Below are 19,547 nucleotides of genomic sequence, written 5' to 3'. Positions count from 1 at the left end.
ACTGACTGCCCTGCTGTTTTGTAATTATGTTATTCCATTGTGATAGAATTTAAGCCCAGCTCAGTCCAACGATGAAAAAGGCTGCATGGGATCAAATAAAATAAAACAGAACCTACACCATGCAATACATAAATATATTCCACCATACTTAGCCAGCTGCATCTCAACATAATAACTAAATGTAAGAATAATTTATTCGTTAGAAAATGTTTTTCAGTAACATAAAGTATTGGGTTGGTGTACTCATGACAAATGCATTGACATATTCATTTAACCATTGATTGTAGTTCTCAGTACTAAGAGGTCCATTTAGCCTTTATAAAATCAAGGTGATGTAAACTGTTATCATGCCAAAGACATGGAAAGTAACATGTCAAACTTGCTACCTAACTATCCATCATAAAGTAAAGTAGTTTTTTTGGTTACGAATACTCTATTATTTAATAACCCTTTGTAAAACTAGTTAATTGGATTTTATGGGCATGAAAACAAAGAGTGTGAAAGCACATAGAAAATTGAGAGAGGGGGAGATAAACATCAATATAATATTAGGAATAATTAGGAAATTATGAAAGAAGCGATCTATATGATTTTGTGAAGAATTATTAAAGAGATTATAAACCAGTTGAGAAAGGATTTCATGAAGAGTTTAATCTTTAGTCTAGTCATCTTTATTACTATTTGTTGGAAAGAAGTTCTTTATGTCAGTTTTAACAATTAGTTTTCTTCTTCCTCTTCGCATTATCATATTTGTGTTACAAATGATAAATCGACTCCTTCTTGATTAGGGATTGTCTATGTGAGTAGTTGTCTTTTTCGGTAGCTTGGCTACAACTATTCCTCTTTCTCTTGTTTATGTTGCTTCTTCACATCTTATGGCTTGTTTGGGCATGTTTCATTCAGCGTTTTGACTACTTTTTTATAAGGTCAAGACCCTCGTTTCCCGCTTAACTTAATAAATAACAATTAGTTTTTAACTAAATCCTTTTTCCCTACCTCTCCTTGTGGTTTTAATTATATACGTGAGTTTATGTTATTATAAACGTGATTATAACTTGATAATATAATATAATATTAAAATATTGTGAATAATAAAAATGTATATGTTATTTGATTTTAAATGTATCATAATTATATATAACTATTTATATTAATTAGATTTATAATTCATAAAAATAAATAAAATCACATTATTAGTAAATATATATTTGAAAAATCAAACATACATAATTTGTAAGAATGGTAATTCAATGTGGATTGATAAAACACAAAATAAAGTTGAATTGTTATGCTTCTAGTAACATAGATCCAAGTAAGTTAAATATAGGCATTGAATTAAAATTTTAAATCTTCTCTCAAATTGTATCTCACTATTAATTGGAACTCTTGACAATTGTAAGTTATTAAATACATTCAAATTGGGAAAATGTTGTTCAACATACTTTTCAATCATGTTGTTAGCAATCCTTTCTTCTATTTACCTTCTTTTAATAATGTATAATGCTAAAGAAAATTATCAAACTAGCCAAATAAGAACTCATTTTGATTGGCTAACCTATAGTGCTTTTTAGAGGAAGAAACACATTGATAGTTCTCTCGAATAGTGGTTTTATTATATTGATACATTTTGCTTAGGTTTGAATTTTGTGCAGTCTTGACCACTTTCATTATGGTGGACCATGTATTGGCTATCAAACATATATCTCCACAAATCCTAAAGACTAACACCAAAACCCAAGGCTAGTGAATGCCAACAAGTGGTAAAGGGTTCAAATTATGATTAGAAAGTGGCATGGATGGATTATGAGTGGGTAAAATCACCTTCATATTTTGGCTCAACAATGCCAATGGAGGTGTTCCATAAGGCCTCTAAAAAGGGAAAACTAAGGAGAAATTAAAAAAATAGACTTAAGGGGACCTAAAAATCATATCCATAGTGTTATGAATTCCTAAGAATCTCATTAACTCATGTCACTACTATCTACAAGTAGAATTACATGACCTCCGATGAATATATAATAACTCAATCTTACCAAGCATCAAAAGATAAATGCAATATTATAATCCTATGAATGAATCCATTTAACTTTTCATGCATGCATGTTAGAGGAGAAATGAACCATATAATCCAAAAAAGGTTTATAAATTTCATGAAAATATAAAATATACCATAATTGCATCAATAGATTGTACAAGCATGGTGGAACCTAACAACCATTCCTACAACTAACAACAAAGATGAGTGAAATGAAACATGTTTGAAATCTAACCAACTAGGTCTGTTCCACTCCATTGGACAATTCAATAACATTTAAGAAGGAAGAAGAGAAAACTCCTACAAATCACTGATAAAAACAGGCTTGCGTATACATATAAACCAAAATATTAGGGGCATCTACAATTCACCATACTTAATTATCCATATCAAGACCATAACATCCCACATGTAAGAAAAGAAAACCATTATAAGGAAATTCACAATTCTTTAGGATGCATATCATCTATTAATTCAATCTTTTTACAATCATGCCAATAAGTGTGGAAAGTTAAAACCAAAAACTACTTTTATATATTTCCTTGAGATGTTATAATTTGCTATGGAGACACATTTGTAGAGAAAACCCAATAAGTTCTATTCTTCCCTTAATTTACAAGACACATTTTATGCTTACATAGGTAGGTAATGTTGCTTTATTCCCTAAAACATTTGAGACATTATAGCCAAGATATTGGTTTAAGGACCAATCCTTGAAACATATTACAATAAGTATATATAACATTTTATTTGCCTTGCATTTTGATTTATGGGTACTAGAGTTTTAGGTGTCACATTCAATTCAAAATGACATATGTACGTATAACAATCTACACAAAAATACTCCTTTCATCTATTGTTGGGCATTTTGGAATAGCTAAAAAATTCTTCCCATCCTCGAAGAAATAGTCATGTACCTATTTGTAGGCCTATAAGAAGGATTTTCATTTATGGATTTCAAGTTGTTCATACTTGTTTTATCATCTTCACATGGATTTACACATGTGGTTGTGCATCTAGGGAATTTAATAACAAATTACCAAGATCAATGGTTGTAAAACTTGATCTCATTCAATTCATGTCATTAATGTGTGCCTACACGTGTAGGGGAATAGTTGAAGCCCACTTTTCAAAGCACCAAACTCCTAGGATAAAATTGTAACTAATGTTTAAATCACATGTGCATGTAATCTTAAGAAGATCACAAAAGGGATGTAGGTGGGGATTGAGATTCAAAAATCACATCACAAGCTATGGTGATAAGACAAAAATGTGTAGGAGACTATATGGTAGAATGTAGAGATGCAAGAAATTGAAGCATGCATAGATGACAAAAAGTTCACATAAGGAAGGAAATTCTGCAAGGAACAAAGGGAATAGGGGGTGCAAATGTAAAACATTGGAGCTAGACAACATGGATGCACATATGTAGATGTGCTGAAAATGTCTAAAGGTCTACGAGAAATGAGGGAAGGAAGAAGCTGGAAAAATAAAAGAGCATGGTATAAATATGCAAGTGGGGATCCCATTTTTGTAGGAACAAAAGAAGGAAAACTGTGGGAAACTAGGGATGTCAAAGAGTAGGGAAGGAAGCAAGTACATAACGAGTACCAACTTGCTTGTAGAGTGTAAATCTTTGCAATGAAAGAGGAAAATGAAAATAAGGACATATTGGGATACATGGTTGGGAAGCATGTTTGCAAGAGGTGCCAAAGTACTTATACTTTCTAAGATCCCACATAAGATAGAGGAGACCTAAAAATTAGAATTGGGGGGAAATCAAAGTGCACTTTGAATAAAAAAGTAAAAATATGTGCATGGTGTATGAAACTTTGCAAGTCAAAATACTAGCATCAAGATAAACAAGGGGGCCAAAATAAAAAAATTATCCATCTCCAAGACTGAAAATCACAATTATGTAAAATTGTTGTTGACAACAAAGGGGAATAGTGTTGGAACAATATAACAAAATCGAACCCAATATTAGATTGTTTGAGATACAAAGGTTAGACCATTACAATATAGAAAATTGTCATTGTATGCAAATTGAAATTAAGTTGCCTTAATCTTGAAAAGCCACAGAGATAATTATTCATCTTCTTTGTCATTCTTAAATCAACCACTTTACATGCATCATAAAACTAACTTAGATGGACATAAAACATAAAAGAAATGAAGATTATTTCACCATAAGATAGAAACAACAAGAATGTTACAAAAAATAGCAATATGAAAAGATCATCTCACAACACATGATTTACATTGATAAACCCTAGCAAGAAAAAACTCCAATGAGAAGAGAGGCCAATTATGCATTATCATTAAATGTATGAGATTATAAAATATTTGCTTCCATCACTCTCATATCTTCAATCTGATAGTACTTTGTTACCTACAAAAAATGATACAACTCTATTATCCAAAGGTATCAAATTATAGGAAAGTTGGAGCAAGAATTCCACTATGGTATCTTCTTGGGTGTGAAAAATAACTATCACATGCTTAGTCCAAGATCTAGGTGAAAAATAGGTATCCCCTATCATGAATTGATGACCTCTTAGACCAAATTTTGTAGCATGTATTAATCTACCAAAATAAATCCTAATCTGCAAGATACCATCAAGTCCCACAGTAGGTCAAAGACATTTGGAAGACTACATTTATAATGCAAGGGACTCTATGAGTGGATTGTTATGGATTTTGTCTTGACCAATACTTCTAAATATCTATGTACTTGATGAAAAATATCTTGCACACATTCACTAAATCCACCATTGTGTACTTGGATGAAACACTTATCTTCAACATGACTTAGAAGAATCACATTCAACATATTTCACAAGTGTTGAAAATTATGCACCAATGAAATTGGCACTTGCGAACTTTGATAAGTGCAATTTGGAACCATGCAAATCCCATACCTTCACTACATAATTGATCTATCTAAAATCCATGTTGACCCAAAAATGATAACTTAGGTTCAATTTGAAACTAGTCAATTTTATGCAATCTCACATAATTGTGTAGCTTCTTAAAACTTGTTATTTTTTCTACTAAAGGTTCATTTTTGGGTTCTCACATGTTACTTGGCCACTTAATGAGATTATGCATGCTAAATCAACATTCCAATGGAATCCTCCACAACAATATATCTTTGATGAGCTCAAATAATTCCTTTGCTTAGTACCAATGCTAGCCTTACATAAAATCTCTTTTTTGAGATTCAAACTAGCACATTATTGTATACAATATAAATATAAATTGACTTGATAAGGGATGTTATGAATCCCCAAGATTCTTCGAGGTACATGATATAAGGAATGATATTATGAGATAGGCTTGATAAAGCCAAGAGAGTAAGAACACTATATGAGATTGTTGTAAAAGTAATTTATCAAGTTGTAAATAGTTGTGCATGAGCTTGAGAGAGTTGTGAGAGCCAAGTGAACCAAGAGAGCTTCAAGGGAGATTGAAAGATAGATTTTAAGAGGAGAAGATAAGGGAAAGAAAGGGTCTAGCAAGCCATTACGATTCGTTTCACTGTCTTGAAAAGGTGACAAATGAAAAAAACACTCTCAAATGACCTTGGAATTTGATATTGTATCATAAGATACTAGTCTTACATGCTACTATCCAAATAAATTACACTAAAAAATGATGGAAGGTGAGAAAACTATAGGAGTAATGCAAAAGTGATATGAAAATGTAGTTGATGAAAAGGAATTTTGTGCACCTCAAGGGGGAAAAGGCTAATACAAGGGCTAAAATGAGCCTATACAAACATTAAGGGAATGGACACTAACGCAAACGCAAAATATAGGTGAAACTACAAGAGTATGCAATTTTTGATCCTACATAAGCATAGTTTCTTTGACCTTAAATATAAACAATGGAGACCTTTGCATTTTAAGAAGGAATGAATTATAAAAGCATAATATTTTGTACAATCTTGCTTTCACACACTTATATAGGCTTTTTTCTATTCAATAATGCCATATACATACTTGTTCATACTCATTGTGCACCACACTATATTAGCACAACTCCATATATCACCATTCTACACTTAAATCTCATGTAGACTCCATATAATATGTTTCTATGAATAATTATTGTGTACCTTTACACAACACTACTCTCTTTCATAATGCATCCTTGCACATGGGTGCATATTTTCACTCAATTATCAACTAGTTTGACACCATGAGCATCTAATGTGCGATAGCCTTTACATACCATGTTCTTGTAGTCTAATTGGAACACAATGAGCATCAAATAATTTCAACACTTGGTGCTATCATATCCACATTTAAATGACACCATACACAAATGACACTTGGCAATATATTATTGAAGGCCTCGTTGATGATCCATTATATGAGTAATTGTATTGTATAAGGTATACGAAAATAAGAATCACTCAATTTTTCTATATACACACCATTAGAAATTGTACATATATTTCTGATACAGTGCATTCACATTACAAAGTCTTATTCTCTTATCAAAAGAACAATTGCATTCTAACCTATGATTCTATTTACATATCTTACAAATCATGCATATCACAAGCTATTTTGTAGATTTGTCCTCTAATCCACTTAGGAATTTGATCATTATGAGATATGTTGTTTAAAAAATATTGATTACATTTTACAATAAAAATGCATTAACAGTCATACAACCATCAAATTTAGCCCCTACTTGCTAGCTTATAAAAAACAAGATGTTTAATGAAAGGGGAAATCATCAATAATTGTCAGGGCTTATTGTGCAGCTCTTAAGTTCTTATGTCACAATTGAAACCCCTTTGAAATTTTAAGTCCAATGTATTTGGCAAACAATTGCTTAACCTTAAGGTTTGGGGTCCACCTCATCAAAGATGATGTACCAAATCAACATAATTTTGTTGGGATATCATAAAATTTAGAGAAAATAATTAATCACTAAAACATATATTTTTGAAAACACCGCTCAAAATATACTTGCAAGTATCCACTCAAACTTGAAGTTTGGGGTCCACTTCATTAAACATGATGTTGTGCATCCACATGATTTTGCTAGGATATCATAAAGTGCATAAAAAAATAGTTAACATTAAACACATATTTTTGAAACACCAATAAATCATTACAATATTTGTTTTTTAAAGGGATAATTGCTTTTAACTCAAAGTTTATGAACCAGTGAGGTCACAAATATGGTGCCTTCGAGTTATGCTTTTAACTTTTTAACTCAAAGTTTTGAACCAGGGAGGTCACAATATGGTACCTCATCCTTGATATAAACACTTTAGCAATAACACCCCAAAGTGGTTTGAACCTTGGTGGTAAGATCCAAAACACCACAACTTACCCATCACACTATGCCAATATCAACATCATTAAATTATTTGTTATTTGTTATATAATTTATTTAGTTTTGGTAACATGGGAATTTTTTCAGCACAGTTTAAGCGAGGTGAGGCCACAAATAGGGGACCGCATCCTTGACATGAACACATTGAATTAATGTGAGTAGTTCAAACCCGTAAGCCAAGTAGCCCAACAAGGCACAAAACTTATGAATAAACTAGCACAACAAGAGTTTGGAATATGAAGTTGTAGACGTATAAAAATGACCATATTCCTAAATGAATATTTTATGTTCATTTCTAAGATAGAGAACCATGGGACCAACCTTGGGAAGCTGAGTGATACTTCATTACTCCATAGCTTGCACCAAGAAGTCCTGTGAGTGTGTGAGCAAGGCTCCATAGAGCTCCGTTTTTCACATATTGAGTTCTATCGACCCGCTTTTCCTGCATACAGAAGTCACTAGTACAAACACCAACAACTTCAATGCGAAGGTTCAAACTTACGAGCACAATGGACCAACAAGGGCATAACGTGCATGATTACAATGGATCAATAGAGACATAATGCTTGAATCACAACAACCCAACAAGAATATGATTCTTGGTGGCTACAACAACAATTACTACAAATTAAATATCACACCAACAACTTCAATATGAAGATTCAAACTTTCGAGCACAATAGATCAAAAAGAGCATAATGCCTATGATTATAATGAATCGACATAGACATAATGCTTATGTCACAACAACCCAACAAGAATATGAATCTTGATGACTGCAACAACAATTACTGCAAATTAACTAAATTAACCCTCACACTAAATGATTATCAATGTTTCTTATATAATTTATTAAAAATAGATCTATTAATAGATACAACCTATCCCAAATAAATCTATATTACCAGTTATAATTCAGTTGCTAATTAAAAAACTCAAAGTTCAGAGCTCTCACGTCATGACTATACCCAAATGTAAAACATCTCACGTTGGTTTTGTTCTCAGCCTGCTATTGACCGAAAGGGCGGGGCATATGTCGCTTCCTAAAGTGAAAAACCTAACGTTGGGAAAACTTTTGATAAATTTAACGTGCCCTCAACTCATGTGGTGCCCTAGCAACCTAAAAGTGAGGAAATTGCTAAATTTAACGTTGTCTCCTCGTAATCAATATGCCTTACTGTTAAAAAGAAAAACCACGTGAAGAGACGTTCACATAAGCGTGTTATGGGATTCATGAAATCATATACATGTAGTTTGCCATGATGTAGTGGTGACGATGGGATGCGCCTCCACATGCGTCCCACAATAATAATTGTAAGGAGAAAGCAATCCATATCCAAATGCAATGCATGCACGCGTTGGAAAGGTGGGAGAAATCCCATAATACTGCAATACGTTAACCAAAGATTAAGATTTTAAGAAAATGTATAGTTGGTATTTGGGATCAGGACAAGGGCTTGCCTACCACTCCCAACCTCCTTTAATGATTTAATTACCCAACATTAGGTTTTTTTTTTTAAGGATTGTAGTAAAAGAATTGATGGGTTTGACAGAAAGTATAGATGGGAGTTTAAGATAGAGGAGGATAAATTAGTTACGTGCCTGCATGACGTGCGCGGCCATGCAATTCACAAATTAAAACCCACGTCTTCGTTTTTTTTTGTTTTATCAGAGTTTGGGTGTGGGAGAGGATGGAATTTTGATGAAAATTTTGGTGTGGGTGGTGTTATTGTCTGTGGGAATTTTTATTTGGGGGATCTGTAATGGGGGAGGGATCGAAAGTATGCTTCAATGAGAAATGCGGTGCCTCTCTGTCGGCGAGATGTAAGAGCGGATGGCCGCTTCGCTCAGGGAAGATTGCAGAGCTCTGTGACGATTGCGGGTATCGAACCTGTGACCTTGTCCACCTGACGTGAAATGATTTTTTTTTTTTGTTACTTTTTAAATTTTTTTATTAAATTAAAGAACTTGGGCTTGGTAAATCTTAGAAGGAGAACTTGTAATAGCAAGTTATTTGCAAACCAAGATGGCAACTTTAGCTAACTGGGGACAGAGTAGCTTTGGTTTTCCAGTTTTGAGGTTGTTCTGGCAGTGTTGCATGATTGGTAAAAGTTCCTGGAAACTGCTGCTTAAATGGTTTTTAATTTTTTGCTTCTGTGATTTTTATTTTGCAATTTAATTTTTTTCATACATACGCATTTTTTGATATATTTATCTTGTTGATTTGGGAAACCCTGCCACCCAAATCAGATAGGGTTGTTGTATTCCTGAAATGAGAGTAATTTGTGTATGCAATACATATTAGATATTTTTGCCCCAGATTCTTTGGAAACCCTGTCAACCAATTGGACAGGGCTGTTATGTATGCTGTCATTGAAATGAAGGTAATTTACATCTATCAGACACATATTAGATATTTTTGCCCTGGATTCTTTGGATACCTTGCCACGCAATCGGACTGGGTTGTTTATGTATGCTATTACTGAAATGAGATTACCTTCATGCTGTTCAAAATCTATCTTCATGTTGTCAAATTCCTTATTTTGAATGCACCCTGTTCAATGGTCAATGGCCAATGGCCATTTTGGAAAGTGGCAAAATGAGCCTTGAACCTGGAGCCACCTGCTCTCAAGAAGAAAGCTCTGCTAATCCTTCTCTTGCCTCATCCACGTGCGAAAATGGTAAATAACCCTCCTGTTTTAGAAACAATTATTTATTTATTTATCGTGTTTGACCATTGAACCAGGTGCATGTTAAGAATAGATGAAACAATGCCTTTCAACCGTAGGAAGTATTTTAAGAGTAATACCATTTACTTAGGAAAGCATTTTGAAGGCCTACCAAAAATCATAAGCAAACAAAGTACCCTGAGAGTTTACCTTACGTAACGTAAAATTAAGTGTTCATAGTTCTATGTGAGTTTTCTGGTTTTGATTGTGGAAATAACATATTAGATGCAAGGAATGAAAGGGAAAAAAAATCTACGCAATTTTCCAAGCCATGCAAAGATTTGTCACTTTACTCATGAGAGGAAAATTCTGCAGTATGAAAAAATTGTTCTTAAAGGTGTGGTTAACTTTCTGTACTGGTCAGGAGAAAGTGAAAGGCAAATTAGTTTAAATTTCCAAAAAGAGTGCTTGCTTCACTTTTGAACTTGCTGGAATGCATCTACTTCTCTTCAGTGCCATTGGTCCTTCTTGGCCACTTGTGGATGGTAATATTCAAGTTAAAATTAAATTGCATTAAACTTTAAATTTTTGTCTCTGAAGAGCGGTCTAAAGTTTGTAACCAAAAAGTTGGTAAAGTAAGTAGATTGAAAACAGTTGTATGCAGACACATGTTTTGAAAATGAAGATCTGCCGATTGATCCTCAGAAATTTAAATTAAACTCTTTCTAACAATCATTTGTTCAGAGATGTGTGGCCATGAATGAACATTTTTACAGTCTGCAAGTGGTTGAAACATAAACCAGCTCTTGGACGATATGTTGTCCTCCAGTTACTAGTTATACAAAATCTTATGACAAATATATACTGTTCAAGTATCAGCAGACGAAAAGAAATCTTGATGGAAATCAGCTGTACGCAAGCAAAACTTGAATCAATCAAAGAGTATTTATAGTCTCCGAGAAGTCATTAGTTAATAGCCTTGTGTGCTACCGAAACTAGTGTTGTGATAGAGGGTAAGCTAAAGGTCCAAAAATCCTCTAAAGTTTTCTTCAGTTTACAGTTGATAACTTCTTACACAAAGTGTTCTTAAAATCTTCAATAGCCTTCCAAAACAACCATTGAGGGAGAACTTTCTGCTTTACAAGCACTTGATGTAGTTCTGCAAATATTTCAGACAAAGTGGCTTGTTTTGGTCAACATTAATTTGAAATTAAAGCAGTCTAATGTCTAGATCAAGATAAGGTCCACTAAAATTTTGCATTTAAATAAAAGATCTTCCTGGATAACGAACAAAGAGCCAATTAATCTAATTAGATTTGCAATGTCAAGGAAATGAAGCAAAGAATGATAATTGGAATTTACTAGTTGGCTGACATCTTCCATGTTTTTATAGATCAATATGGAGAGATGTACCATGCATGTTAAGAAGTTAAGGTATGTTAAATATGCGAGGTAAGGAGTGCAGATGACATGAAGCATATTCTTCTAAAATGTGGAGCATTCTAATCCTTTTAATGTAAAACAAGAAGTAAAGATTGCTAAATATGTGCATTGTGGACCGTGGAATATAGATTATCAGAAACAGAGACCACCAGCATGTTCAGCTGTTTTAATCTGCCCATAGTTTCTAACAACAGGCATCACATCAGTACATGACCATGGGAAACACTTCAGCTCAAATCTGTTTGGGCATTGAACTTGATGATTGGTCATCACACTAAATAAAAATACTGTTGGGACACGGTGTTAAAATCATTAGGGTGGACTCTCCCTGTTGCCATAAATTGACTTCTCACATCATGCAGTCATAAGTGTACATGTTCCAGCATGTCTAGTATGACTGTAATGCCCATGTCACTGATAAAATGAGCATGTGTGAAATGCCTTGGTATTATATCCAGAAGGTGTTCTTTCTGTTTTAAAAATGACAAGATTTTATATGAAATGGTTTATTTCAGTCAAAGGGATCAAAATATACTATCTCAATAGACATGAGATATGCTATAATCTGTAAGTTGTAATGGACTAATTTATTATACCGTGTTTTTCTATATTTGATACTCGACAATTTAACTTATTAAATAGACAACAAGATAAACTGGAAGATAGATAGAAGGCCACTACAAGCTTACACTAGTTTCATTCAATTGCCTTTTTGTCTTTGTGATCTATGATAAGGTTGCCAAGTTATTGCTTTATGGGGTTTAAAAGTGGGTTTACAAATTCAATTTTCATAATCAAGTTTCATTGGGGTAAAGGGCCCACCAACATACAATGTTTAATTTTAAAATCACAACACACTAAAACAGTGAAATTAATATTGGTTTATAATTCTAAGAGTTATTCGTGATGAAAGCATAAGCCTTCTTCTGCAGAGTGTTTGGAAACATAGATGTGGGATCCATGAAGGGATTGAATCCTAATCTAGACATTAATTGTTTGAAGAGAGCTTGGCTACTTCACAACTGTCATGAAGTTAAGAAAGATTGCTTTAGCTATATAGCACATGGAGAGCTTTGTGCCAGTTAATGCTTAAGGAATAAGATTTTGAAATAGACTCATCTTGTGAACACTGCACTGATTAATGATAAAAGGGTAAAAGAATGCTTTGGGGCCTAGTGCAGTTGTGATTGCAAATGAGAACCATCTAGCATGTAGACATAACAACCAATTTTTTTTCCTATCGTCTGGTGGGTTTTGAACCCTAGACATTTTGCCTGATAGGCACCCTTTCCAACCAGTTAGTGTGGCATAGTGGTGGCCAAAACAAATATTAAAATTATAGGCACAAATCATTGAGAATTTGAGAACATGAGACAATCAAGAAGAGATCTCAGTAACTGGTGAATAATCTGATATAAGAAATCGTAAGTAGTAGAGCTTGTCAGTTGTGGCGATTGCTTATCTCCAAGTTACATACTTAACCTTTGCCTCTAGGGCCAAATCCCATCTTCAACTTACATTTAAGAGGAAACACAACAAATAAGGACTATAATAAATTCAGTCCTATAAGGTAGAAGAGGAGTAAACCTCTCCAAGGGATACCTTTTTTCTTAGCCAACGTTTTTGCCAACTTCAAATCAACAGTCATGGTCAAATAAACAAGAATTGTCCCCAGTGGACCCCTCTAGTGCAATGGGATCTTGAAAAAATTAAATCAATTCTTAACTGGAATCTATTTATATATCATATATGAGAGATAGGGGGGTTTCCTCTTTTAAGTTTGCTTTCTGGGCCCTTCCCTCAATATCACAAGTGACACTTAAATATTTGCTATTAGTGCAGTTCAAATGGAAGATGATTCTTTGTAACTTTGTCTAATGTTTAATTTTCCTCTTTTCCATTATCAATGATTCAGGAGTGATTTTTACCAGATTTGTATGATTTGGCTATCTATGCTAATAATAGTTTGTATTAGAGAAGTTGGAGAAAATCCAGTCTGGGTGAGACTTCATAAGGATGGTGCCCATGAGCTATAATTTGGTTACAGCATAAAGTAGAAGGTTTTTCAACATTGGCATGATGCAAGGTGTGTTCTTGCATGAATTGATTCCAGATCTAAATAAAGCACTGTTATAGATCTGGGAGAAATCCCCTTACCTTAGATTATTTCATGCTATATATGGTATGAAGTGGTTACTTGGTCTGCCATTCATGTCAAACCTTCAGCTTAGGGGTGGCTTTGTGAATGTGGAAGGTCAAATTATAGCTTGAGTTAGTGGGTGAAGTCTCATAGTATAAGAAATTGGTAACTGATGCATAGCGTAAAGATGTTTCTTTTTGGTCACTGTTTATAACTGTTTTTATAGCTATATAGCTATAGCCTATTACCATATCAATTGTTCTGCCATTAATTTGCAAAGGCATTTTAAATCAATGCTTTGGAAGCAGATAGCTTGTGGTACAAGTGCACAAGAATAAATCTTGTGACTCCATTGCAATTACATTTAGTGCATTCTTTAGTCACACTTTAGGGCTTATTAAGCTGCTGTAGTAAGATTCTGAGCAAGCGCAATTACAACCGATTATCTAGGCTTCTGCATTGGTTTCCTGCGACTTTATTGTGTTGGAGAGGGTAATTAACTGTCATTTTCTTTTCCTGTAACACTTTCGAATTTATCTTCTTGAACTTTCATATGCCATTTATAACACTTGTGCATTTTAATCATTTCAGAGGTGAAAAAGTAATGTCATCATCAATTGTTCTCTGTGGTTTTAGGAGATGGTCAAAGATTCAAAGAATCATAAATAAGGACCGAATGATTGTGGCATATCAATAATATTCCTATTCTTATTTTCGTACAGGTTGATGGTAATCAAGGAAAAGATAGTTTGTATGGTTCTTGTTATAAATATCTATCTTCATCTTCAACTGATAACATGAATGTTTATAGTTAAATGACTTGATATGTTTTCAAGCTAATTTTTTTTCATGTTGAGTTCAGTTCCATATATGATCAAAAGAGATTCTGCGATACATTTCACTTAGAAGATGAAGGTTGGAGGACTTGTAATGTGTGTAATAAGGTGAGAAGCCACAAGTTTGTACTTTATGGTCATCATAAAATTTGCATGATAGGACAATAAATTTTCAGTTGCAGACTGGTGTGAAGAATAATTATTCTTCAGGTGTTTGTTTATCACCCCAACAATAGCAGTTTCATTACTAATGTGACATATCTGAATTTATAGGATCCAAAATCACCAGTTTTCATATGAAAAGTACTTTTCTTTTTAGTAATGCTTCCTCCCTGCCCTTTAAAATAGGATAGATATAATGAAGAGTTTCTTTTGCAGCGTATCCATTGTGGATGTATTGCCTCTGCTTATTCATTTTCACTTGTTGATACTGGAGGAATTGAGTGCGTCAACTGTGCCAGTAAGAACAATGCTAATTCAGTAAGCTCACATTCCTTTATCTGAATTTTCTCTTGGGGAATTGATTCTCTATTTGCTTTGATAATTATAATTTTGTTTAGGATATAGAATTTTAGGTAGAAAGCTGTTTCTGGATTCAATTGTGTTCAAGGATTTTGACACAAAAATCTTGAACATAATTGAATCTAGAAGCAGCTTTGTATCTATACTATGGATTATGGAAATCTCTTATCATTGATATGGAATTTTATTTTCTTGGCATGGAAATTAATGTACTATTTCAGTGGAGAATTATAGGCAACAAACAAAACTTCCTGTTTGTTATGTACCAGATTGTAATGAAGATGCTGTAGACTAGGGAAAATGAATATGTTAGTGTTTTGTACTTCTGCATCTTTTGGAGTCATCTTCAAACATTTAGAATAATGACCAATTACCTGCTAGAGTGTCCATTTCATGCATCCTACATTTTGTAGCATAGATAGGCTTGGTTTATAACTTATAGTATCATTACAAAAATGCGCTACTGATAAACTTTTTGAGCAATTTTTGGATATAAAGGTTGATTCCCATGGAGATAGAAATACAGCATAAATACTATTGACATATTTAGCCATTAGCAATTAGCAAAAGAGACTCTTGTTGTATATAGAATTCTCATTTCTTTATTGTATCTATCATTCACTTCTTGCTATGCTGCTCAGTAGTTAATGTGACATGCATTCTTTCTGATACACTGTTTAAGTAGATACCACCATTTTGCACTTACTCAGACTATTTTTTAGCATACCACGAATTTGCACTCAGACTATGTTTTAGCATACCTACTGTTTTTCCTTCTCTTCTGTGCAAGTTAATCCTTTTTGTCTGTGCTAATAACCAACCCTATATAAAAACAGGTTTTCTCATTTCAATCAGTATGTCTAAAGAAACATCCTTTTCTCTAATATTTTAGTCAATCCACTTTTCATGCTGATTACCAAGCTATTCTGTTTTCCTTGTTCTCCTTGTTTGTGCTAGTGACAATATGAAAAAGTATGTTAGCACAGTTTAACCACTATCTGTAAAGAAACAACCTCATTCTCTTACATTTTATTCAATTCAGCTTTCATGCTGATTACCAAGCTTTAGTGCTTATTTGATGCAGGATGTCAGCATTTCCTCAATTTAGCATCTGAAATCTTCTTGATTTGAATGGCAGCAGCATTTCAGCTTATGTAATCACTGTGTTAATGCATAGAGTAGTAATAGGTACAGTTTATGATATAAGTTGTTTTCTTTGATTTGCATCTCATAAAGCAACTTTTAAGTTTTATGACTTTTGCTGATGTGTTTCGTGTGCTTGTTTTGATTTTAATTTCAAAATGAATTTGTGTTCATATATAGACTATAGTCTTGCTTATTCCAACTCCCATATAAATTGTTTTTTTCATCTATGCTCTTCAAGTTGTTTAAGTAACAATAATACTTAGATGTGTATATAAAAGTACAACAGAGAAAGAGGGATGTAAGAATGACAATGTTTTTGTTGTTATATGGAGTTTACTGAGCTCTGTACATAGTGCCCTTCATTAAAGGCTCTTTATATTTTTAAGCCAAACATATCTGCGTGCTGGTTTAAAAAAATTTCTAGTTTGTACTTGTGTGGTGGATTCTATAAGTAGGATGTGGACAGTAGGGAAGACAAATCTCTTTTAATGTCTGGATTTTTTTCATGAAAAATATGATACTTTAATATTGCTCTGGGCTTACTAATTTGTTCCAAAAGAGTCCACGGAAATATTCTGGATATGTGTATTGAATCTATTGATCTCTGCTGACATAATTAAAGTATATTGTTTTGCCTGTAGAGAATATGGCTCGTAGCAACTGGATTTGCATTAATTTCATTTATGTTTTTCTAGTTACTGTAAAGCATTCCGGTATAGACTATTCAAGACATAACTGATCATATCAGAATCTGTATTCTACTTTATGATTGTTTCTTGACAACTGAGACTTACTATATCGTGTCAGTGAGTGAGGTTGTACTATTGTGCTTTTGATGAAATTTTTAAGAGCCAAAACTGGATTTGCATTAATTTCATTCATGTTTTTCTAGTTCCTGTAAAGCATTCCGATATAGACTATTCAAGTTATAACATGATCATATCAGAATCTGCATTCTACTGTATGATTGTTTCTTGACAACTGAGACTTACTATATTGTGTCAGTGAGTGAGATTGTACCATTGTGCTTTTGATGAAATATTTAAGAGCCAATAGTGATTATTCAATATGAACAAATTCCCTATATTTTCTTCTTTATTTGTTTATTGTTTCTAGATTTGAAACTTATTTTCTGGACTTAATCATTGACATATACTTGAATAGCTGTGGACTCCCATTGTGCTCCTCTTCTGTTTTTATATTACTTCTCAATTACAACGTTTAGTATTCTTTTTGTGACATAGATGTCCTGATTTACATCTATACAGAATTGACCCATCTTTTATGTTACTTTTAGGCATCAAACAGCACCCAGCATCCATTTTTGTTTCCATGTAAGCAACCCCAAGATGTAGCTGTAAATAGTTGGAACGAGGCTTTTGGAAGCAGGATTTCTCAACACCCTGATACTAGACAGTGGTTACAAGTTCCTAATCTGTGGCAGTCTACAAATGGTCAGTCAGATTTATCATCCTTGCAGCGAATGGCAGAAGTGGACAGATCAAATGAAATTAGTCAATCACTGGTAAACAATATGGGTGAACAATCCCCAGTTGGTGTTTTGAACACGATGGATGTTGACCTGTCTGAGAGAATCAAGAATAAGGACTTAAAGCTAGGTATTTTCAAAAGTTCTTGTCAGAGTGGTCTTGAGGCAGTAAAAGATGTTAATGTCTCTGGTTATAATGGGATGGAATTGCTTCGAGGAAACCATGCCAAACAAGAAGGGATTGTGGAAAGCAAGCTAGAGTCAGACATTTTGACTGGAGCAGCTAGGTCCGTTGAAAATATAAAAGTTGGACTAAATTCTGTGTCCAATATAGGCAGGATTTTAGAAGTTGATAATAATTTGGAAGAACCAGCAAGTTCTCGCTTGAATATATCATTAGGATCTCTACTTTCAAAGGATGATCCATCAACTGCATTCTTGGGGTTGGCAATCTCTTCTGGGTCTCCAGATGAAGTGAAAGAATTGAGTAAAGTTTCTGCTGCGCATCCGCAGCGCCAGCGACGTCAGATCTTGCCCAAACCACTTCATGCAAGCCCTAGTACTGGTTCGGATTCATCAAAAGATATGCATCCTCAAATACGTGTTGCACGACCACCAGTAGAGGGAAGGGGTAGAAATCAGTTACTGCCTCGATATTGGCCACGAAGCACTGATCAAGAACTACAACAGATATCTGGAGAGTATCCTTCATCAGACTTTTACAAGTTAATTGTGTTTCTATATACCTGAACTTTTCTCCTAGTTAGAAACATTTTTCTTTTGAGTTTCTACCAATTTGTTTGTATTCTTGACTTTTGTCAGCTCAAATTCTGTTATCACCCCTTTATTTGAGAAGATGCTGAGTGCAAGTGATGCAGGTCGCATAGGACGTTTAGTGCTCCCAAAAGCGTGTGCTGAGGTGAGTCACCAATACTAGGAAGGAGGATGACCCTAAAGTCATTCTTTAGTAAAGTTAATTTAATTTATCATGTTCTGTAGTTGAAGTTTGTTAGATAGAATATGAGCTATATACTTTTAATAATTGAATCTTATATTTGTCTTCCTGTATAAAATCAAATTTAATGCAATGTTTTGTAATTGGAATTTTCTAGATAGCATATGAGTCACATACTTGTAACAATTGGATTTTATTTCCCAAGTTTCAAAAAGCTGGTTACTGTGGTTACTAAATGTGATCACAGGCCAACCTAGAATTGATATAATTTTGCACAAAGTCGGATTTAAACATTAAAATACCGCCAAAACATGATCTTGAAATTTGGGGAGAAAAGTCGAGACCATGGTGAATCACCATGGTCCAGCCAACTTTTTTCCAATTTTTTAGGGATGCAAGGTATCGTGATTACAAAGTAAATCCCAACTCGGTGCGACAATTCAAGGTGTTTAGATATGCGAAATCGGGCCTTGAAGGTCAAAATAAGACCTAATTAGGACTTAATTAATTAATTGATAGAAGAAGATAAAAATAAAAAGGGGCACGCTTAGGGTTAGGGTTAAGGGCCCAATTTTATAATGTGTGGAATGATAAGAGAGGACTTTAGATTTAATTAAATTAATAATTAAATGCTTAAGGGTATTATTTAAAATGCAAAATGCAACCCACTAAAGCGGGTGCTAACCTAAGTGTGAAATTGTACCACCCAATTAAGGGTGTACAATTTATGATGCTACAGTGAGAACATTTTGAAAGCGAGAAGGCTTGGTGGGAGGGGTTTCCATGATGTAATGTGCATCACAAGGCAGGGGCACTACTGTTCATGTTAAATATTTAATAAGATTACTAGGGAGAATGGGGATGCCTATTGACATTATAAGATTTTTCATACTTTTTCTTTTAAACGTATAAACCTTTAGACGATTCTATATTTATTTTTGTCTTTAAAGGTGT

The 19,547-nt window shown here is 33.7% G+C and overlaps 1 protein-coding gene across 3 annotated transcripts in view; it reads left to right on the top strand.

Moving 5' to 3' along the window:
• Positions 1 to 8,623: 8,623 nt before the first annotated feature.
• LOC131039817 (B3 domain-containing transcription repressor VAL2) overlaps positions 8,624 to 19,547 on the top strand; it is a 50,988-nt gene continuing 40,064 nt past the window's right edge. The window contains exons 1-5 of one of the 3 annotated variants that reach the window (XM_057972669.2): positions 8,624 to 9,275; positions 14,508 to 14,589; positions 14,860 to 14,961; positions 17,447 to 18,363; positions 18,461 to 18,557. In XM_057972669.2, coding sequence (XP_057828652.2) covers positions 9,157 to 9,275; positions 14,508 to 14,589; positions 14,860 to 14,961; positions 17,447 to 18,363; positions 18,461 to 18,557 — 1,317 coding nt within the window. In that variant the 5' untranslated portion in view covers positions 8,624 to 9,156. The remainder of the gene's footprint in view (positions 9,276 to 14,507; positions 14,590 to 14,859; positions 14,962 to 17,446; positions 18,364 to 18,460; positions 18,558 to 19,547) is intronic. The other 2 variants (XM_057972666.2, XM_057972667.2) reach the window with 2 other exon arrangements.

Source organism: Cryptomeria japonica, chromosome 7, assembly GCF_030272615.1.
Source record: "Cryptomeria japonica chromosome 7, Sugi_1.0, whole genome shotgun sequence".
Classification (NCBI taxonomy): Eukaryota; Viridiplantae; Streptophyta; class Pinopsida; order Cupressales; family Cupressaceae; genus Cryptomeria; species Cryptomeria japonica.
Note: the sequence above shows the minus strand (reverse complement) of the source record. Positions and strands in the feature narration are given on the sequence as shown.